Source organism: Aspergillus affinis, assembly GCF_023601865.1.
Source record: "Aspergillus affinis strain CMG 70 chromosome Unknown NODE_29_length_302309_cov_84_903329, whole genome shotgun sequence".
NCBI lineage: Eukaryota > Fungi > Ascomycota > Eurotiomycetes > Eurotiales > Aspergillaceae > Aspergillus > Aspergillus affinis.
The window spans coordinates 114,013-135,325 of NW_026515810.1; the positions used below are offsets into that span (position 1 = coordinate 114,013).

The following is a 21,313-nucleotide window of genomic DNA, read 5'->3' on the forward strand; positions in this document are numbered from 1 at the left end:
CCAGTCTCCGTTCAGCACTCCCGAGGTCCCTGGGGCACAAACTTCGATCATTATACAATCGTCAATCACAATGACGACCGTAGGCTCCGTAGCCCGTAGATCGCTTCCCTCTCCCCCTCTCTCCTTCCCTACAGAGTATGTACTGAGTACATTATTCGTGTACTCCGTATAGTGTAGGTACTCCCCTCCCCGGAGTACTCCATACAAGGCAAGTGTCCTCCCGGTGGATCGGACGCCCGCCTCCTTGCTCCATGCTCGATCTGAATGCACCCAACGACCGCCTCCTTTCGGACAACATTATGACACCGCAGATCTCCTCTCCCTTTGTTCCTGCTCGGACGTCTGCAATTGGTCACGCCTGTCTCTCGTGGTGGTCGAGTCCCTCCTATACTATTCACCGTATGTACGGTGTACTCCGTCCATACTCCGTAGGTACCTCTTATATGCATGCTATGTGTACTCGGTATATATCGTGGAAATCCGCTCCAGCCGCACGCCGTGAACTAAGGTGGCTCTGCACTCGAGACCCGGTTGCCTTCTAGCTTCAAAACGGGGACAAATCAGATAGTGAGCAGAACGCACATGTCTGCCAGAGAAACTACTGGCGCGGCTAAAAGGAACATTCACGGTTACGTAGCTGAATACTACAGTGTACGGAGTAGAGTCGGGGGACATCAATTAACATATTAACGTATATTAAGTTTCTCTTGTTCTGCCTGCGGCCAAGATCGGAAAGATGGCAGTAGCGCACAATAATAGCTTTCCTCCCCTCCTGTTTTTCTTGTCCGTTTTTCCTTTTCCTGATCGTGTTGATTTCCTTGTCGGTGACCCGGTTTCTCACCAGCTGCATGAACTTGCTCGAACACCGTCCCGTATCCGAATTGCCCTACAACCCGCCTTCGACAAGGATCGAGTCCTGTGCCTTCAATCCACCGATCAACGCGACGCCAACAGGGACTTGCACGTCTCGGATGTTAAAGCAAGCAAACGCCACCAGTTTTCGGATGGCCGGACAGCATCGGAAAAGCCGACCGACGAGGTAATCATCGAGAGTGGTGTGGAACGAGACGTCGAGTTCCCTCAAATTGAGGTATTTTTTCTCTTCCGAGAAAACCTCCTCGAAGGCGGCGCGAGACACATGGCGACAGGATGCGATGTTCAACTTTTGAATGGTGGCGCCCGAATGATTCATCAGGGCGACGAATCCCCCAGAGGCAAGGCCAGTTGCGTCTTCGGGGCCGTCGGGGTTGTTATTATCCACGTCTCGCGTCGAGGAAAGATCCACGATTTGCAATGGAGGGTTTGACCAGTCGCTAAACAGCTTGACAAAGCCCTGGTCGGTGCACACCGAGTTGTCCGAAAACCGGAGCTTGGTAAGCGATCTGCAATGATCGTGAATAGCTTCGAGAACTCGATCGTCCGCATTGGTAAACCCCTCCAGGGAGAGCGTTCGCAGACCCGAACCAGTCCTGGACACGGTCTCGAGAAGGTTTTCGAGCCTGATCTCCTTAACAAAACCCAGGGACAAGCTTTCGAGTAAAGGAAGGGTCGATATGGCTTGGAGAGAACCATCGCCCATCTTCCAGCAGTGCTTCAATTTTAGATGGCGAAGTGATTGACAATTTTCACACATCAAGGCCACGCTCTCATCATCCAGAGCAAAGTCGAGGTTGGACAACTTGAGGCTTTCTAGTTGCGGCCCAAATCGCTGGAATACTCGCTGCCAGTATGCGTCTGACACGAGGTTGGCAGCGTCCAACTGCAAAGACTTGATCTGGAGGTTCCGATCAAGCATGTATTCGAAAACTCGGTCCTTCAACTGGCCAGCAAAGCGGAGGTTGATATGGGCCAGAGAAGGCATAAATGTCAAAATTTTCTGGAAGTCGTCGGTTTCAAGCTTCGCAGAATCGTAGATATCAATAGAGTCCATGTCCGGACGGAGAAATAGATTTAGAGTCCTCGGCGTCATCGCCCTCCTTTTAGACAGAATCTGGCTTAGACGGTGTAGCAGCGGCGACGGCAAATCTCCAAACTCGTTAATATTATTGATATTATCGGCAACTTTCTAAGGAGGAGGAGAAAGTCAGCGGCGCACAGCCATGTAGTCAAGAATTTGGGGGATGATGCTCACTTTGGTACACATTTCAACCAGGCTCAAAGCTCCGTGCTGAGCAATCCCATCAAGCAAGTTGCTCTGGTTTTGACGACGACCGGTCCTCGCGGCACGCTTTTTGGCCTTTGACTTCTTTTCATCGTCGGCCACTTCTTTGGAGCACTTTGCGCAGAGAAGACCTCCATTGGGCCCAGTCTTGCTGTATGGGGTGACCGTGAACCGCTTGCTACAGATTTCGCAATTCTCTAGCTGGCCTGGCATCGGGCGAGACTTCTCCTGCAGCATCTCCCTTGCAATGAAGTCATCGTCCCCATCAGGCTCGCCAGTGCGCCGACTTTTGCGACGAGCAAATTCCTTACTTTGTTTGATCTTGGCCAGGGTAGCCGACTCCTTTCGCTTGCGCTTCTTCTTCTGCTCAGGCGACTCGCCAGCGTTCTCATCTTCGGGAGGTTCCGCGACGTCTGGAGGGGTTTGCGCAGTGTCTTGGCGCTCGGCCTCTCTCAGGCGTCTTTGATGGTCATCGTGAATTTGGGCAGCCGATATGTTATTGGACTGGAGAAGGGTCGGTCAGCGACGGAGAACGTGATTACAACGGCGAAATTGCGCATGGGGATCGTTTCATACCGCAAGGAAATCGGTAAGCGCAGAGTGACTGCAGGGGTGGTTAGTTTGTTGATCTGCGAGCCGGTCGGAGGAGGACTTACGGGCCTCGAACGTTGTTGTTCCTGGTGCGCCGTCGGTCCGCCCTGAAGAAAACCGCTGTTAGCAATTAATTTAGACGCGGGGGGATAGTAGGACAATCATCACACATACATTTTGTTTGGGTGGAGGATGAGGTGAGAATACAGTAAAGAGAGTCAAGTACAGAGAGCGGGATGGGTGATGTCAGGCCCAATGAGGTCACAAGATCCGGAGCGAATTCGCGTTCCACTTAACGCGAGCCTCGACCTGGTCGCGAGATGTTTGGAATTTGTACTTGGGAAGAACAGGTTTGAAATCATCGGCCAGTTGTGAGGCAGTGGCCAATTACGTAGCTGTTCCTTGGGTCCGGGCCCTGAAAAGCCTTTCTCTGATTTCCTCCGGTTGCCTGACAGGCAGAGACGGGGCAGAAGGCAAAGTAAGGAACCAACCCTCGCCACCTGCAGGTCCTTGTCTGTCACCCCTGCCAATCACCAACTTGGGCTTTCTTGATTTCTTCATCTCTCTTTACTTCTTCCTGTCTTGTCGGTTCGGTGCCTGCATCTCCCCCGTTCATTCTTTTCTCCCCCTTAGCACCATGGCAAGAAGGTCATCCGCAGCGAGGCCTGGACCCTCCTCCGCGGCCGGTAAGCTTTTAGTTCCGCTGGCTTCTAGTTATCGACCATACACTTCTGGTAATCTGGCTAACCAACTCAAATCCCTCACCTCGCTAGATTCTTCGTCATTGCCCCGACGCACCTCGTTGAGACTGGCCCAGTCGTCGTCCGCCCCCGCCAATGCAAGCCAATCTGATCACCACTCCACACGTGAAGACGTGGCTGCGCCTATTGGCGCTGTCGGACCCCGTCAAGATGAGAAACCTGTGGTCCTTGAAGTTGCCATTCCCTTGAAGAAGCCCTCGTCTTCCTGCTCATCTTCCACGTCTAATCGCGAGGGCGATTCGTCTGGAGATGGGACCTACGATTACACTACTCCAGCGACCAGCGTTGCCATGACTCCTGCAGAATCAGACATTTCACGCCCGAAGACAAGGGTCAGCGCGTCTGCTCGGACCCGGGAATTACGATCAAGCACCATGTCGCTCAACCCGCGCAGGGGGCACAAGAGAACCACCTCGGCCATCGCCACCGAGGATACTACTCCCGAGGCCTCGGACGTGGCTCTAGCCCGTGCCCTTCAACTTGAAGAATATCAGGCACCACTCCCGAAACGACGAAGAGTGGGGAAATCCAAATTGGAGATTCAAGATTCCGACGACAGCGCCTTAACGGAGCTCGATGACTTCGACGGTATGGATGAGGACGAGTCAGAGCAGTGGCAGCCGCCGCGCAATTCTCGGAGCTCCCTCCGATCGGCAAAGAAAGCGCCTGTTCCAGACAGCGAAGATAGCAATTTCGATACGGAAGATATGTCCGAAGAGGAGGCCGATGAAAGTCACCAAAGTGATTCCGGGCCAATCGCCCAAATGCCGTCTAACGAGAGTAGGCCTACATACTCGCAGAGAGGATCTAGAAATCGGGGCACGGCAAATACCAGGGGTCGTGGACGAAATCGAAGACAGGTACAAACACAAGCTGCAGGTCCATCTGAAGCCCCAACTGCGTCACAGACGTGGATGAGCTACCGTGTAAGTTCAGTTTGCTTTTCTAGCCAATGTGCCGGCTCACTGACGAAATAAATAGGCATTTAAAGAGCGGAAGAAGCTTGAAAAACAGCATCCCTTGATTATACAGATGTGGGAAGATTTAAGAAATGCGCCCCCAATAACACCGGTGCCCGCAGAACAACCTTCAAGCATATCGCGAACCCTGAAGCCCTTCCAACTCGAAGGTTTGAATTGGATGATGCAACAGGAAAAGTCAGAGTACAGAGGTGGTCTCTTGGGTGACGAGATGGGTATGGGCAAGACCATCCAGGCGGTTTCCCTCCTCATGTCAGATTACCCGATCGGCAAACCGTCTCTTGTTGTAGTCCCTCCGGTTGCTCTAATGCAATGGCAATCCGAGATCAAGGTAAGTTGCAACGGTGAAATTGATGGTGTCAATCTGACTTGCCCTTCAGGAATACACGAATGGCCAACTGAATGTTCTGGTTTATCACAATTCTAATACTAAGGTCAAACATCTTAGAAAGAAAGATCTACAGGCCTATGATGTTATCATGATATCTTGTAGGAATATATATCCCTAACGAGCTGGATAAAGGGCAAAGGAACATACCTGACATTTTATTGCTTTCATTTAGATTCTGGTCTGGAGTCAATCCATCGAAAGGAATGGAAAGGGTGGAACCGCGATGATGGAATTGTCAAGGAGGATAGTAAGTCGCCCGGCGTGCGCCTTTGGCGTCCGGATATTTACATGCGACAGGTGTGGTCCATTCCATCGATTACCATCGACTCATTCTCGATGAAGCACACAGCATCAAGGTAAGCTAAAGCTCTTTTCGTGGCCGGGCTTCTTGTTGCTAATGCACCCAGCAACGCACCACGAGTGTTGCCCGCGCATGTTTTGCGCTGAAAGCCACCTACAAATGGTGTCTGTCCGGCACTCCCGTGCAAAATCGAATTGGCGAGTTCTTCTCTCTCTTGCGATTTCTGGAAGTTCGCCCATTCGCCTGTTATTTCTGTAAACAGTGCAAATGCCAGCAACTTCATTGGTCCCAAGACGCCGAGAAACGATGCACCGAATGTCGACACAGGTACCGTATCCTAGAACATCCTAGATCTGCTCGCGTCTTCTCATACTGACAATCTCTGCAGCGGATTTAGTCATGTCTCAGTCTTCAACCAGGAGATCTTGAATCCAAGTGAGGACCTGCACATCAACTTGTTGTTCGCATTCTAATACAGGCCAGTCACGGAAAGGGATAATGCAGAAGCCCGCAAAGAGGCATTGGGGAAGCTGCGCCTTCTCACCGATAGAATTATGCTCAGGCGTGTCAAGCGTGACCACACAGCTTCCATGGAACTGCCACCCAAACGGTCGGTGTTGCTTTGTTCCCCTAATCCGATTGTCATTGACGAATAACAGGGTCATTCTACACAACGAGTTCTTCGGCGAGATCGAACGTGATTTCTCCCGAAGTATCATGACTAACTCCACCAGGCAGTTCGACACGTACGTGAGCCGTGGAGGTACGTTATCAGGGTTCTTGTGGTATTGACATTTGTGATGCTGATGCTTACTCACTTACGCGAACTACAGTGATGTTGAACAACTATGCCAATATCTTCGGTTTGATCATGCGAATGCGACAGGTTGCAAACCACCCCGATTTGATCTTGAAGAAACATGCCGCCAGTGGGCAAAATGTACTGGTTTGCAGCATCTGCGACGAATCGGCGGAGGAAGCCATTCGGTCGCGTTGCCATCACGAGTTCTGCCGCCGATGTGCCAAGGACTACATGCGGTCGTTTGATGCCGACACGGTTGTCGATTGTCCGCGGTGTCATATTCCTCTGTCCATCGACTTTGAGCAGCCGGACATTGAGCAAGAAGAGGAGTTCATCAAGAAAAATTCGATCATCAACCGGATCCGCATGGAGGACTGGACCTCGTCGACAAAGATCGAGATGCTTGTCTACGACCTTTACAAGCTGAGGAGCAAAAAGCAGACGCACAAATCGATCGTCTTCTCGCAGTTTACCTCGATGCTCCAACTCGTGGAGTGGCGCCTGCGCCGAGCCGGGTTCAACACCGTCATGCTCGACGGCTCGATGACGCCGGCTCAGCGACAGAAATCCATCGATTACTTTATGAACAATGTGGACGTTGAAGTGTTTCTCGTCTCCCTCAAGGCAGGCGGTGTCGCCCTAAATTTGGTCGAGGCGTCACGGGTGTTTATCGTTGATCCGTATGTGATCCCCCACTTCTCTCTGGTGGGCCAATGCTGACATAACCCGGTAGATGGTGGAACCCGGCAGCTGAATGGCAGAGCGCGGACCGGTGCCATCGTATTGGTCAACGTCGACCCTGCGTTATCACCCGACTATGCATCGAGGACTCGGTCGAATCCCGAATCGTTCTTCTGCAGGAGAAGAAGGCAAACCTCATCAACGGCACGATCAACAAGGACCAGGGAGAGGCGCTGGAAAAGCTCACTCCCCAGGATATGCAGTTTTTGTTCCGGGGATCCTGAGCGGGGGAGGTAGGAAGGAGACGAAAGACTAGGCAGTACGCCGCACCTGGAGCAGAACGGAGGAGCAGAGGTAATGTGCATTAGAAGGCCAGATAGAAGAAACTATCCTTGAGCGCGAAGATCGACCGGCGATTCTCTCGTTGAATCCACCGGGCATGAACGACGCGAGGACGTACTCCGGAGTAGAGGGGTGTTTGATAGCTACACACCGTAGGCAGTTGACGACCTGACGTAGACGAAGGACTCCGTAGGGTGTAGCAGTCCAAGTCGGACCGGCGAAGGGATGTTTAATTTCCGATGGGTTTGATGGAGATAACCACTCCGTAAGTCCTCCAAGTACCTTACACCGTACAGGCGATGAAACACCCGACGGTGGTGCACCTCAGGCGACGAGGCGACAAGGCGACGGGGAACAACCTCGGTAAGGTACGGTAAGATAAACCGAATGGCGCTAGGCCACACTGGGCGTTACCCGACGGGCGGGACCCACTGTGTGATTGGCGGACGGGCGATGATTGGCCGGGGGGGGCTTGCAGAGTTGCGGAGTTTTCAGGATCGTTTATTTACCTTCGCCTTAAGACATCCATGGCCTGTTGGGTTCCCAAGTATGAGACTCCCATAGTCCCATTAGGTCCTTAGGCTTAGTCCGTTCGGTGCGACCTGCGTCTCTTGACCTGAACATCCCATTCTGAGCACCTTCGGGGTTCCACTTCACTTCCCTCCGTCCACTTTCCACCTTCTTCCGTGGAACACCAGTTATGCCAATTCCGGGCATGCATGCTGGGCGCTGGTATGGAAAAAAAAATATGCAAAATTAAAATAATCTCCCTTAGCACAGGCTGCCCTGCCCGCATGCAGCCGATCATCATTATTTCTCCCTCGCTCGCTCGCTCTCCCCTCCCTCCCTAGCAGTAGCTGGTACCTGCTAATCGGTCTAGCTCGTTCCTGCTCCATGAAATGAATGCGGTAGTCCCCGACTTAAAAAGACTAGTTCTTGCCTCCAGCACTTTCAAGGGAAAACTGAATAGCTCTCAAGGACCGGAAACTTCGAGTAATAAATAAATAATAATAAATAAATAATTCCCCGACATTCCTTGTTTTGGTTCTGCTCTATTTTTTTCGCGCTTTCCCTTTTTTTCTCCCCTTCCCCTCTTCTTCTTCTTCCCTCCCCTGCCTCCTCCTCCTCCTTCTTCTTTAACTAATTCTCGTCACCTTCTCCTCCTGCTCCGTTTGTTTCCCTTCCATCTTCCTCCGTCCACCTTGTTGTGCATCTTTTTTAAGCAACAGTAGCTTTTTGCCTCCCTCATCTCTTCCCTTCAATCCCGTCCTCTATCACCATGTTGCCCATTCTTCTCCTCTCTACCCTGGTGGCCTCGGCAACGGCCGCCAGCAACTTCACTTTCCCCGAGGGATTTGACTTGAACAAGGTTGACTCGTCGGAACGAGGTAGGTCGTGCCAGTCTTCGTGCGCGTTCAATGGTTCGGCAATGAAACTAAGACGTTGAATCAGCTTCCTGGTGTGTTGCGGAGCGGAACGCCTGCCCTAAGATCTGCGGCGGAGTCTCCAACGCCAACTCTTGTGATCCTGTAGGTCGATCTTAACAACGCCACTTTCTCTCTTCTTCCTGTTCCTACCGACTGACTCGTCAAACCTAGTCCAATCTGGATTTCACCTGTACTTGCGGCAATGGCTCTGCCGCCAACGTTGCGCTCTACCAGCAGACCGTGCCTTACTTCGTTTGCCAGGCGAACTTCGCGCAGTGCATCGAGCGCTCCCCGAGTCTGGACGACCAAGAGAAGTGTAAGGACGCTCGCAGCCAGTGCGGCTCGCTGAATGCCTCCGAGTCGTCGTCCTCGTCCTCGAAGACGACCTCTGCTACCTCCTTGCCCACCTCGACCGGTTCATCCGACAGCTCCGACGATGACGATGAGTCCAGCACCGCGACTGCCACCAGCTCCAGCACTGCAAGCAGCGCTTCGGCCACCAATGCCGCCGTGCGCATGGCCCAGGACCATGCGACGGGCGTGCTGGCGACGGTCTTCTTCCTGGCGCTTCGCATCGCACTGTGAATGAACCCCTCCAACGCCGCGAATAACGCGAAGGGATGGGAAACTGTTAATCATATGATGGAGCACGGAGATTCTTCTATTAATCGCTGGGTCTTGGTTGTTTTTATTTCTCCCCCCCTTTTTTTTTCTTTTAGTCATCCCCCTTTTAGCTCGGTGACTTTGTTTCTTTTAATTCCTATTTTATGACGGGATCCGAACACCATGGGTAACTTGGCTTGCTGCTATTTGCGATTGTCGTCTGCGTTACCATGCATCGCACTATTCCCCTTGATCTCGCGCCACGGGTTAATGAATTGCATCCAATTATGTATTTTAATGTGTCACTCCTTGAGAAATGAGCAGTTTGAATTTCAATCGAAAAAGATACCTGAATGCATAGTACCTATGTACTTCGTAGTTCGTATAGACAGTTGAAAGAAATGCGGGCCAGGCAGGGCGGCGCCAAGACTTTTTCCCACAACTGAAATTTCTCCACCGCCAACCAAATCCAAACCAACTCGATTCGTCTCAAACTCGCTTCTTTCCTCTTCTCTTCTCTTTCCCTCCTCTTCCTTTCCCTTTACCTTTCCTTACCTACCTTGATTTCCCGTCCTTCTCTTTCCGCCTCTCCTCCCTCCCTCCACCGTCTCATCCATCATGCCCGCCCCCACCACTACCCTCCTCATCGAGGGTTCCTTCAGCGAACTCGCCGACGAGTTTGCCCAGTACATCGATGCTCTGCGCAAGACCGAGGAGGGCACCACTCTCCAGGCCGAAATCTCCCCGCTCTTAGAGCCCCTCCGCCAGCAGGAGCAGTCCGACGCTCAGCCCAATACCAAACAGCGCGATGAGGTTCTCAAGAAACTGGTTTCCGCCGCCGCCGTCTTGAACACGGCCCCCGAAAAGGGTGAGTGGGGTTTCTGCTGTCTTTCTTGAATCCCGATACTTCTCTCTCTCTCTCTCTCTCTGTCACCCTCTGTTCCTCTGCAGCATGCAAGAAAAGTATGACGGACTCCTCTAACCCACCATGAAACAGAGATCACTCCCTCTTACAACCTCCTCATCCACCTCGTCCACCAGGCGTCTGACCCGGACATGTTCCTCTCGCGCATCTGCACCTACCTCGCCAAACCCATTACTTCTTCCGCCCAGTTCGGCCCGTCGTTGTCCATCTCGATCCTCTCCACTATCTTCAACACGCTCGGCGCCAAAGACTCGAGCCGTTTCCACGTTCTGCTGGCTATCGTTGCCGTGATTCGCCAGTCCGCCTCCGCCGTTGCCTTCGAAGCTTTGAAGCCTCAATTGACCGCCCAGCTGCCCACGTGGTTGTCCGCCTGGGAACTGGACGAGGATGAGGCCCAGCGCCTGCATCTTGCCGTGGCGGATGCGGCCCAGGCTGCTGGAGACTCAGAACTGGTCCAGAGACACATTGTGCAGGCGCTTCAGACCATCCCGGCTGCCAAGGCATCGTCGAAGGAATCCCGCGAACTGGCCGTTCGCGCCCTCACCTCTGCCCTCGCTCACCCCACCGTGTTCGATTTCACTCCCTTGACGGCCTCCGATGCAGTCCAAGGCCTTCGATCCAGCGATAGCACCTTGTTCGAGCTGCTGGAGATCTTCACCGCTGATACTCTCGATGCCTATGAGGCCTTCGTCTCCGCCACGCCTTTGTCCACCATCTCGGGCGGCGCGCTCGCCGAATCCAGCGAGGCCCTGCAGACCAAGATGCGCCTCCTGACTCTGGCCTCGCTGGCCGCTTCCACCCCCTCTCGTTCGCTGCCCTACTCGACCATCACCACCTCTCTGCGGGTTCCCGCCGAGGATGTCGAGAAGTGGGTCATTGACACCATCCGTGCCGGCCTGGTCGAAGGAAAGCTGTCCCAGATGCGGTCTGAGTTCTTGGTGCACCGCGCCACCTACCGCGTCTTCGGTGAGAAGCAGTGGGCCGAGGTGCAGGGCCGTCTGATGGTCTGGCGCCGCAGCCTGGAGAACGTGCTGAGCACGGTGCGCAGCGAGCGCGAGCGATTTGTCCGGGAGGGACTGCAAGCCCAGGCCGCGGCCGAGGAGGCCGCTCAGGGTAAGAGTGACAAGAGCAAGTCCGGCGATCGACGACAGCGCCACGGAAACAACCAACAGTCCCAGCAGCAACAGTCGTCGCAGTCACAGCCTCAGCCCCAGGCCGAGCCGGTCACTGTGGAGTAAATTGGATCATTTTCAAGGGTAGAAAGCAGAGGTTAATGAAATCCAAAAGAGTTAGACCGTAACACAAAAAGATGAAGCAAAAAAAAAAAAAAGTTTTTGTGTCATGGCTTTGGAAAACGGTGTTCTATTTCCCCCCATTTTTTGATTTTCTTTTTTCTTTGGTCTCCTTTTCTCTCTTCGTTCCATATCTTTCTCTTCTTTTGTCTCTTTTCTCTGGTACGCTTTTTTTTTTTTACTTTCTACGTTTTCATCTCCCTGTTCTTCTTTCTGTTGATCTTATTGTATCCCACGGGCGACGTCATTAATCGGTTCATGGTAGCTATTTGTTTTCTAGACAGGGTCTGTCCTGTGTGTCTGGCATGGTTGTCGGAATTGGACCCAACAATGGACACGAGTCATGTTATGTTGAAACGTTTGGACCCGAGCTTTAGATGCGAGGATAACGACGAAATGACGGCTGATCCGGAAGATATATCAACTATAAGATAGTAAAAAGTATGCATGTCTAGACGTGTATGTAAAATCACGATCGCTGCAGACACCAGTTCTTAGATACAAAGTCGCTAAGGAAGCGGGTGGATGCGAGGATGATCGGCATTCCATTCCCTCTCCCTTGCGCAGGTCAATCAATCAATCAATCGATTATTGAGGGTTAAGTCCCCGAGCCTGGAAACCCTCCTGGATGCGGGCATAGACGTCATCCACGGAGCCAGTAGCCGACACCGACACAACCTTGTTCTGATCCTCGAACGCCTTGACGACGGGCATACTCGTCTCGACGAACACGCGGAAGCGCTTCCGGATGGATTCCGCATTATCGTCATCACGACCGGAGGTCTCACCACGCTTCATCAATCGCGACTCCATGACCTCCTCAGGACAGTCCAGGAAGAGGGTCATCTCGGACGGACAGACGGTATCCTCGAAGAAGACAGCCTGGTCGAGTTTACGCGGGAAGCCATCGACCAGGAAGCGAGCCTTCTGACCCGCACCGCCGGTGGTACCGGCCGCCAATTCGGCCGCCATAGCGTTCGACAGCAGCGCCACGGTGATCTCCATCGGCACGATCTTGCCCTCCCGGATATACGACTTGATCAGGTCACCGTACTGGCTGCCCTCGCGGACCTGCTCGGCCCGCAACAGGTCACCAGCGGACAGGTGCACGAAGCCATAGTCGCGGACGAGATTCGAGGATTGCGTGCCCTTGCCGCTGCCGGGACCACCGAGCAGGAAGACCACGGTGACGTCGGAGGGGGAGAAGCGGGGTTTCGATTGTTCGGCCATTTTGAGTTCGTGCTATGTTTTGTAGAAAGGGTTCTTCGAGAAGGCGATGGCAGAAGGGGTAGTTGTAGGGAATTGGGTTTTTTTTTAGGATTGCTGGTTCGAGGGTTGAGGTTTGCGAGCACCGGTGCGGGATTTCACGAGCAAGATGTAAGAACCGGATCCGATACCAAAGATGGCGAGAAAAGGGAGGATTTTAAATTGCGAGCGGTTGTACTGAGAGGAAGTGTTGGGAGAGGAAGAGGAGGAAGAAGAAGAGGAATAGGGGCGGCGGTATGGAGCAAGAGGTGATTGTTGTTGTCGGAGATGGTGGGGTCGGGGTGATGATCGGGCGGGTTCACAGAGGGAAGAGATGGCTCGGGATCGGATCGGGAACGTTGACGGGCGGAGGACAGCACGCGAGAGAGACATGGAGGCCGAAGGAGAGGGGAATTGCAATTGAGCGTGACGACCGGTTTCGAGCAAAAAGGTAGGAAGAGAAGAGGAAAAGAAGAGAAGGAAAATGCGATTCTGGCGGACATCATGGGGATGCCAGGCGCCGCATCGGGCTTAGCGTTCCACCTGACTCTATGTATTATATATATTGACCCGACTTGTTTAACCAAGAGGTACATTGTTGTTTTATAGGGCCTATATACAAGTAGGAAGGTTCAAGGAGACCCGGACCTTCCTATTGTGCTAAATGTTCCTTGCCATAATAAAGTATTCATCTCTCTGGCCCCGCCATCCTCATAAATCATTTATTGCTCTTTATGTCCTCCATCGCCTTCATTCACTTCTTCTACTTCTGCACGCTCGTCAGGAAGAGGAGAGCTCTCTACGAAGCAAGTGAGTCACTTGGTAATAGTGGAAGAACTCGTACTGGGATAGTCAGGTTCCGTCTCTCGTATCTGCCAGAGCCTCATGGGGATGCTCGCTGAAGCAGTGGAATGTGAGGGCAAGATAAGAGAGAGTTGCAAAGGAAGAAGATGGAGTCTTAGGCCATTTACCAGAACAAGTTTCCGGCTGTCCAGAACTCTTACACTCGATGTCGTAATTTGACTACATCCTGCCCTATACTTTGCACATAGGTGGAAAGAGCATCTGGTGAGTTGCTAATTTCTTCTGTGGAAAAGACTCAGAGAGAGCTGGTAGTGAAATCCTGGCCTCTTCACTACCTGAATAGAGCTCCGTTACCTCCTAGTCTCAATACACATCAAGTCTGATTGTTTTGTGAATACTTTCCCCAAGTTCTCTTCTACTGAGTACCTACCTAACCAGGACCATCTGCTAGTCCTCCTCCATCACCACCTCGCAGGCTCTTTGACTCTCCTCCTCCTGCAACACATTCATCCATCACACAACAGCTCGCTCCTGGAAAGTTTACAATGGCGCGCAAACAGAAGCAAAAGAGAGGCCCGAAGGCTCAGAAAGCCGAAACCAAGAACAATAACAACCCTCAAAAAGTGAGCTTCCAGCCACACCCTCCTGCAAATGCAGGCAACAAATATGGACCGAAGGTAAGCTCAGTCTCCTTTCCTGACTACAATCGAGTCAATAACTGAAGGGTTGCTTTCAGGCCAACAGCCATGCTCGCGTACCTGCTGCCCCTAAAGCGAAAGACATCAAAAGTACGACCGTTCCACAATTCCTGAACTCCAAGAACAGCCAGACCCCGTCCTCTCCGGACGCCAACAGGAAACAGGAGACCGACATGCGCATAGAGCGTTCTTTGACTACCAACCATACTACGGGTGCAGCCCTTCAACAGCACAGTCCGACAGTGTTGACCCCCAAGACTGGTGCTTCTTGTTCTGCCCCGACCAAGAAAGCCTCATTCTTGCTTCTCCCACCAGAGATTCGTTGGCAGATTTACCAGGAGCTATTCCATACACATCGTGTCGAGATCGTCCGCCGCAGAGACAGAAAGAAAAAGGTCGAGCCCCGGAAACCTGCCCCCTACCGTCTCGGCTATCGTCAGTTGGCACCTCGTGCTGCACAATCTCAACTCATCAACAGAGAAATGAGACCCTATCCTCGTCCTCTATTCACTCCTCCATTCTTTCCTCCATTCTCTCCTCGTACGCCACTCCCTACGGCTCTTATCTTCACCTGCAGATTGACATACTGCGAGACAATCCGTCTTTTCTACTCCAACATGCAATTTGTCTTTAGGAGCATCAAAGCTGCTACTCGATTCATGAAGACAACGAGTAAAGACGCCCAGTCCGCCATCAAGCATGTGGAGCTCGTCCACAGCATGTACAACGAGCCACGGCTGACTGAATTCCGCGAGTACAAGTTCCGCAGCGACAAGGCCTGGTTTCTTGTCTGTGACGCGATGTCCCAGAGTTTCGAGGACCTGCGTGTTCTGCATGTCCACCTGGCGGTGCACGACTGGCCCATTGAGCTGGAAGTCGGAGAGAGCTGGTCCTTCCCCCTGTTGGTCTTTGGCGAACACAAACCTCTGCTGGACTTTGCTAAGATCAACTTGCAGATGCTCAGGTTTGACAAAAACAAACTGGACTTTGTTTCGCGCAGTATCGAAGAAAGACTTATGAAGCCGGAGGCTTTCCAGATCAGAGAAGACGCAAAACTGGCCAGGCAGCTGAGGGGCCCCCTCAAAGCGAGGAGGATCTTGAGAATCGGTTTTTAGGATGTCCACTGCTTTTTTCCTTTTTCTTTTTCCCTTTTTTCTTTTTTGCTCGGATTTGTCATTTATGGGGATTTCTATGCGCTGCTTTTGCATGGCCATTGAGCCCGGTTTCAACAGTTTGTACCTTTTTTCTATTTTCGTTTGGTTTGATCAGTTTTCCCGGAAAAGGGCGCGTGCATGCATCGGTGTTATGGGGTGTCACAAAAGTTTTGCTTATTATCTGGATAGTTAGTACACGCGCATTACAAAGTTCTTTTGAGGATTTCAATACATCGTGCTTTTATCGGATCTGTTTAATCCGTCCAGGTAACAATGGGATATAGTCAATATGTGCATGTGTTGCAAACTAAGAAACACGGTCGAGCGAAACCATAAAAAAAAAAAAAAAAAACCCCAGATATGCGGATGGACCTTCTTGGAAAGCAATGGCAACTGCGCGACGTAGGCGCCTCTCGGTGGATCTGTGGGGAGATTCATTTGCTCCCACCACCTAATTATGATATCCGCGGGGTCCAGTATTACTCCTCCATTTGTGGCCGTTCATCGGACGGCACCTCAAGGTATGCAGCCTGCGTACGTCGTCGTCGGAGACTCCAAACTACCGCTGCGACGACTCCTCCAACAGAGCATGCGACCAGGATGAGAATCAGCAAGCCTCCCACTGCGTGAACAAACTCGGAGGCTTGGAAGGCGGACTCGGCGGCCTTTTCGGCATCCATGGCCGCTTGAGCGGCTGCTTCTTCGGCTTTTTCTTTTTGTGCCTCTTCTTCCTCCTTCTGCTCCTGCTCCTTTTGCTCCGTCTCTGCTTGCTCCGCGGATGCTTGCTCCATCTCTGCCTCTTCCGCTGCGCTTGGAGCTGCAGGGTCGGCAGGCGTTGGGTCTTCATCGCCCTGGAAACCAGCCAGATGCCAATTCGCTGGGGTGGTGGTGCGGTGGAGGAACGATGTACCGAGGACGTTGCCGTCGCGGTCAAGGGCGTCGGCGGAGAGCCAGTCAAAGTATCCGTCCGCTATATACATAGTCTCGAAGTCGTACTTCGTGGTGTTGCCGACCAGCTCGGGGGAGCCATCTTGGCTGGCCCGGGCGTAGAAATTCCAGGAGGCCACATCCGTGGCACCATTCCAACTCACGTGGATGATGGTCGTGAGGTCTGATTCTTCCGTGCCGTACACGGACGCCACGAGGTCCGGGGGTTGGCTGGGCCGGCCGGTGAAGGGGTACTTGTAGGATCGATAGGTTGAGAAGCGGCCCGATGCGAAGGTCGACTGCATCAGGACCTTTCCGTCCGGGGAATGCTCGCTTTGGAATCCCTGCTCACTCCAACCAACAAAAACGTTGCCGTTGTCCAATTGCTGGACGCTGCCGCGCAACCGCGTGAGTCCGTTATCGGGCCGGTTGTATCTTCCAATCACACGCGCCGTCAACGGAGAGGCGGTGAAATCTAGTTGCACAAAGAGGGCGGCGGAGACGTCCTCTTCCTGCTCGAGCTCGTCCGAGGCATTGTTGAGGAACGAGATGGTCGTGTGCGTCGAGTTGGTTTCGACGAAGCGCGCGTGATGCTGCTTGGAAAACGTGAAGTCTTGGTCGAAATCCGAGTACTGTCCGCCAAGTCGCCACATAATGTGTCCGTCTTCTCCGGAGATCAGGTAGATCGTGTTGCAGAACCGAGCAGACAGGAGATAGTTCCCTGCAGGGCTTTTGTCGATGGAGTTCACGTGGATATGGTCCCATCCCGGCCGGTCTGAGGCTGGAGTATCCTCATGTACTTTAACCGACTCATGAATGGGGATGTGCCCGGTCGAAAGCCATTCGTTAAGTACCGCCCCCGTGGCCGTGTCCATTTCAACGAAGCCACCGGCGATCACCCAGCCATATTCCTCCGGTCGTCCAAGTTCCCCTAGGTTCATCCATTCACTTTTATATGCACAGGCCAAGGCTGTCTTTCCACCGTCGAGGATGTTGAAATCGTGCATGTTGAACGCGGACAGGTCGTTGGTTACCGGGACTGCTTTCTCGGGCTCATAATGCTGATCGAGCACGTAGCCAAGCCCTTTATCCTCAGCATCCTGGTATCCGTGCTGTAGAATGAATGACAGATGGGGCTGGTCATCGATGTTGGGCACGGCCTTGAAGTCGAAGACCCCGCGGTTTTCAAACATACATGATCCAGCCCAGACGAGAACCTAGTGATTGAGGGTTCGTAAGCATGTGCGAGCGACCTTTTTGGTATCTTGTACCAGCAAAGAATGAACGTACGCCATCCGCATCGTAGATATACGGGCCGACTTGACACGGCTTCCACTGCTGCGTGGGTGGCTCGGGATCAATCGTGCCGTACGGCGCAACGAACCAATAGCCCGGGCTTACAGCTTCACGATCATAGTAAGCGATGTTGAGCTTCAACGCTCGCACGTGCGGAAGCTAGGCTTTGTCAGTCACCAGCGAAATGGGAAACGGTGCTCTTCATACATACCGTAACAAAGCTCATCAAATCATCGTCTGGTTCTGCGACGACGTTGCGAAAAACAAACAAAAGCAGGAGGCAGAAGAACATCATTTTGGACGACCGGCCCGGGGGCAAAGATCTCCAAGGGGAATATAAAAGGGGAAAATGTTATAATAGAAAAATCACCAGTTGGCCAAGGACTGTGCAATACAAGAAATTAAGCTCGTAAAGACAACCATAGCCCGCTAAGTACTCGATTAGGGTAAAATTCCAATTATACCAGGAATAAATCTATCAAATTCATGAAGGACAAAACGAAATGATTGCAGCTACTGCGTATGAAATCTGGACGCCAAGAGTTGATCAGGCCAAACGATAAAAGAGAGATGAGGCCGAGGGGGAAGGAACCGGGAAGAAAAAGACAGCTAGAAGAAAGGACAACAAGAGGGAAAAGAAAGGAAGGAGGGAAAAGATCAATAAGACCAAGCTTTCAAGACTCTAACCATCTCCGGTTGACAATAGCCACTGACAACGTAAGTGCTGAGATGGAAGCTGACGATCACAAGAAGCGGACGGTCTTGGCAGCGTTTCGGACGGTGGAGCTTGCGGGCCCCGGGGAACTTCGTCAAGGCTGGCAACACGCTGATTGCTGAATGGCGACGATGCAGGAGTCATTGAAATTCGAGAATCGTGGACAAAGACCCATTCCATGGCCCCTGGTCGGTGAATTCGGCAATCGAATCTCCCCCAGGCCATGGCTGGCCTCGTCTTCTTTTGGGGCACGCCGGAACACGAAGTGAAAAACAGGCGAATGAATTACCTAAGCCACGCCAGGACATTCATATTTGTGGTTGACCGCGCCCTCCGTTTTGAGGCTTCGTTCATACTGAGTACCTCGTATATACTCCGTATGCTTTGGTGGATCTGGTTCGCAGCCCTGCCGGGCGGGAGAGGGGATGGCTGCCAAGGCACTTCAACTTCAAACCATTCGAAGTTTCAAGTCCCCCAGACCGGAAGAATTTTATCCATTAACGAGAATCGTTCCACAGTGACCCGCAAGTCCGCCCTGTCTTCGGGCCATGATTGATGGGATGGATATAGCCATCAGTTTCCCATGGTGCTTAATATCGTGTCGTTCGTTGAATACTCCGTTGTGCACACTTCACGGCGAGCGACGGCGTGAGCAGTTCCGTGGTGTTCTTTTTCAACATTGGCGGAAGGTCGCCTTGCATATGGCGAAGACCATGCATGGAGTTGCGTTTCGAGTCTCCTGTTGCACGGAGAAGTTGGAGAAGTATCGTTGATGCAGGGCTGAGTAGACAGGTATCAAATTTATCAATCACAGTCCAGGAGGCTCTTCGGCTAAAGAGTCGACATCGACATTCCAACGACTGAAGGCGTGATTCGCACGTGACGATGCTTGAGCAGCCTGAGGCAGTCCCCGACGTGCGGAAGTAATAATAAGTATAGCCTCATCCTCGAACCCCTCGTTGGCGCAACGCCTCCTTGCACATTAATTGGAGCATGGCATGACCGACGGTGGTTCTCCTCGGCTGCCTTACCCCCAACCCGGCGTTTCCTCCCAGCCACAAGCTCTGACCTGGCAGTGTCTCAAGTCACCATAGTCGCACTCACTGCCATGTGGTTGCAATGGACCGTGGACAGGCACGGTCAATGCGACGGGACCATCCATCGACGGTCAGGCCCGGACGGATGATTAGCTAATGGCCTGCAGCGAGGCTGATGCATGATTGCATCCCCAAAGAATCCCAGCAGCTGCGAGATGGCCCATCCCCAGCCTTTGCCGCATTCGGCAATTCTGAGAGGGTTCTAGAACCCATCGCGTGCCTACAGTACACCGTATAGACTATCGAACTACGCAGTCTCTAGTCTTTACGTTTAAGATTTGACAGGTCGCCTCCAAGACGCATCGTTAGCTCAGGCCGTTCCTTGGATTCCATCTCTCCGTATCTCCGGGCCCAACTTGGCAGGATACCGGGAGAATGTAGGAGTGGTTGGTGGCTAGAGGGGAAATAAACAAGGTCAAAAACAAAACCAAAATCCCAAGCACGAACAAAATAAACAGTTAAACACACCGAGGAGTGGAGCGGAGGGATATAATATTTCATTAATGCGAGTCAGGCCGACCGAGCAGCAAGACAGACGGGCGGGACACGACGGCGGGCGCCAGCTCAGTGTAACCGTCCCGGCCATTGTGATTAGATCGATTACCACCGTTGCACCCACCGAGTGTTACGTCCCACCTCACCCTGAGGTGATCGATTTCTTCCATCGCTGGTGCGCGAGGAATGGTTGCCACCGCCGGGAATCCGCCCCCTTCTGATCGCGGTCTGAGAGATTCGTCACCCGAATCATCAACCTCCCCGGATTACGGAGTCCAGCATGATAGACGCAGGCTGGGGTTGAAGGTTATCCCATCTCGGAGTCGTGGTATGTGTTCTCCGCCAGAGGTCCGTGACCGTATTTACAGTACCAGACGGGTTCTTGGGTTGGATGTAACTCTGAACACGCTAGCTCCTTGTGGTCTAGTGACTAGGTACATACCTAGTATCACCGCTTCCTCTCACGGAGTATACCTCTGAAGACTGGGAGTGAATTCTGATTGCTGGTGAATACTGTCCCTCTAGATCTATCTATTCACTGTTCACTATATCTGCCAGAGAGGCCAATTCACTTAATCACCAGTCCAAGTTGACCTGTTACACTTAGGGAGACTGTCGATAGGTTGTATCAGAGAAGTAGATGTTGACACTTCATCAATTAGTCTGACAGTTTATATCAGTAGATTTAACACAAGAGTGACCATGACCCTGGAGGGGATATCGCTATACACATGTGTATAAATATGTAATCCGTAGATATAGATATAGAAACAATCCATTGTTGGTGCAGGGAAACTGACAAGACCGGTACGGGGTAAGATGGCATACGTGACCTGATCTGACGCGCCAAGCCCAACCCAATCTACTCCGTTGCAACTTTTGTGAATGTCCCCCAAATATTCCATTCCATCTTCTCTCTTTTCCATTCTTTCCAATGTCCATCCCGTCCTCGGGCTTATTTGCTTGCTGCTGCCCCCTTCCATGAGACCCTTCCCTCCCACTTGTTCTTTCATTTTGGGAAGCAGTCGAGGAATGGACACGCGTTGACCCAGGCTGCCGACGTCAATGGTCCCGTCGCTCTCCGGTCACTACCTTACGCTACCGACTACTACTACACTACTACTCCTACACCCACCGACCGCTACCACTCTTACTCCGAGCCACTGCTACCACTGTTGTTACCTTACCCGACCTGCCTCTGCCTTTGCCTTGCCTGTCCTTTTTTTTATCTCCGCTGGTTACCTACATTCACCGATTGACGGAGCTGCTCCGTTGACCTCTCGACTACCACCATTCCTACCGGATCTGCCACCCTCAGGGGGTTCCGATTAAGGAATTAGTCGTGAATTTCAACTTACTTCAACCTCGCCATCTCGTTCCACCCAGATCCATTCACCCTGATCTTTTTTTGGCCTTGCCTGACTCTAGTGGGAAAACTAAACCTTTCGTCTATCAATCTGTTAGTTTGTCACCCTGTTTCTTGCGGTTTGGGTCCCACAATTCCTGACTCCATTTTTCTTTTCTTTTTCTTTTTTTGGGTTTCGCACGCTCTCTCTCCCTTCCCTCATTTGACTCTCCAAACTCCATCTCCACTGCAGGCTGAGCAAGGATTAGTGGTTTTTCTG

General features: G+C 52.3%; 7 protein-coding genes across 7 annotated transcripts; 4 read left to right on the forward strand and 3 right to left on the reverse strand.

Annotated features, from left to right (window-relative positions):
* Nucleotides 1-886: 886 nt before the first annotated feature.
* Nucleotides 887-3,114, reverse strand: rad7 (DNA repair protein Rad7, protein; the record flags this gene model as incomplete). Its single annotated transcript, XM_053098920.1, has 6 exons — nt 887-2,065; nt 2,132-2,665; nt 2,738-2,765; nt 2,818-2,872; nt 2,927-3,043; nt 3,090-3,114. The coding sequence occupies 6 exons, from the start codon at nt 3,112-3,114 to the stop codon at nt 887-889; spliced, it is 1,938 nt and encodes a 645-aa protein (XP_052957216.1).
* A 275-nt stretch (nt 3,115-3,389) lies between these two features.
* On the forward strand, nt 3,390-6,952 carry KD926_005736 (DNA repair protein RAD16; the record flags this gene model as incomplete). Its single annotated transcript, XM_053098921.1, has 11 exons — nt 3,390-4,439; nt 4,495-4,824; nt 4,874-4,982; nt 5,057-5,131; nt 5,182-5,240; nt 5,292-5,512; nt 5,574-5,620; nt 5,669-5,795; nt 5,845-5,948; nt 6,019-6,667; nt 6,721-6,952. The coding sequence occupies 11 exons, from the start codon at nt 3,390-3,392 to the stop codon at nt 6,950-6,952; spliced, it is 3,003 nt and encodes a 1,000-aa protein (XP_052957217.1).
* A 1,337-nt stretch (nt 6,953-8,289) lies between these two features.
* KD926_005737 (uncharacterized protein) lies at nt 8,290-9,022 on the forward strand (the record flags this gene model as incomplete). Its single annotated transcript, XM_053098922.1, has 3 exons — nt 8,290-8,398; nt 8,463-8,539; nt 8,609-9,022. The coding sequence occupies 3 exons, from the start codon at nt 8,290-8,292 to the stop codon at nt 9,020-9,022; spliced, it is 600 nt and encodes a 199-aa protein (XP_052957218.1).
* Nucleotides 9,023-9,658: 636 nt separating this feature from the next.
* Nucleotides 9,659-11,203, forward strand: KD926_005738 (PCI domain protein; the record flags this gene model as incomplete). Its single annotated transcript, XM_053098923.1, has 2 exons — nt 9,659-9,908; nt 10,038-11,203. The coding sequence occupies 2 exons, from the start codon at nt 9,659-9,661 to the stop codon at nt 11,201-11,203; spliced, it is 1,416 nt and encodes a 471-aa protein (XP_052957219.1).
* Nucleotides 11,204-11,845: 642 nt separating this feature from the next.
* On the reverse strand, nt 11,846-12,487 carry ura6 (uridylate kinase ura6; the record flags this gene model as incomplete). Its single annotated transcript, XM_053098924.1, has 1 exon — nt 11,846-12,487. One exon carries the CDS (start codon nt 12,485-12,487, stop codon nt 11,846-11,848), a length of 642 nt encoding a protein of 213 aa, XP_052957220.1.
* A 1,364-nt stretch (nt 12,488-13,851) lies between these two features.
* Nucleotides 13,852-15,119, forward strand: KD926_005740 (uncharacterized protein; the record flags this gene model as incomplete). Its single annotated transcript, XM_053098925.1, has 2 exons — nt 13,852-13,983; nt 14,043-15,119. The coding sequence occupies 2 exons, from the start codon at nt 13,852-13,854 to the stop codon at nt 15,117-15,119; spliced, it is 1,209 nt and encodes a 402-aa protein (XP_052957221.1).
* A 518-nt stretch (nt 15,120-15,637) lies between these two features.
* KD926_005741 (uncharacterized protein) lies at nt 15,638-17,676 on the reverse strand (the record flags this gene model as incomplete). Its single annotated transcript, XM_053098926.1, has 3 exons — nt 15,638-17,302; nt 17,376-17,540; nt 17,593-17,676. The coding sequence occupies 3 exons, from the start codon at nt 17,674-17,676 to the stop codon at nt 15,638-15,640; spliced, it is 1,914 nt and encodes a 637-aa protein (XP_052957222.1).
* Nucleotides 17,677-21,313: the final 3,637 nt, after the last annotated feature.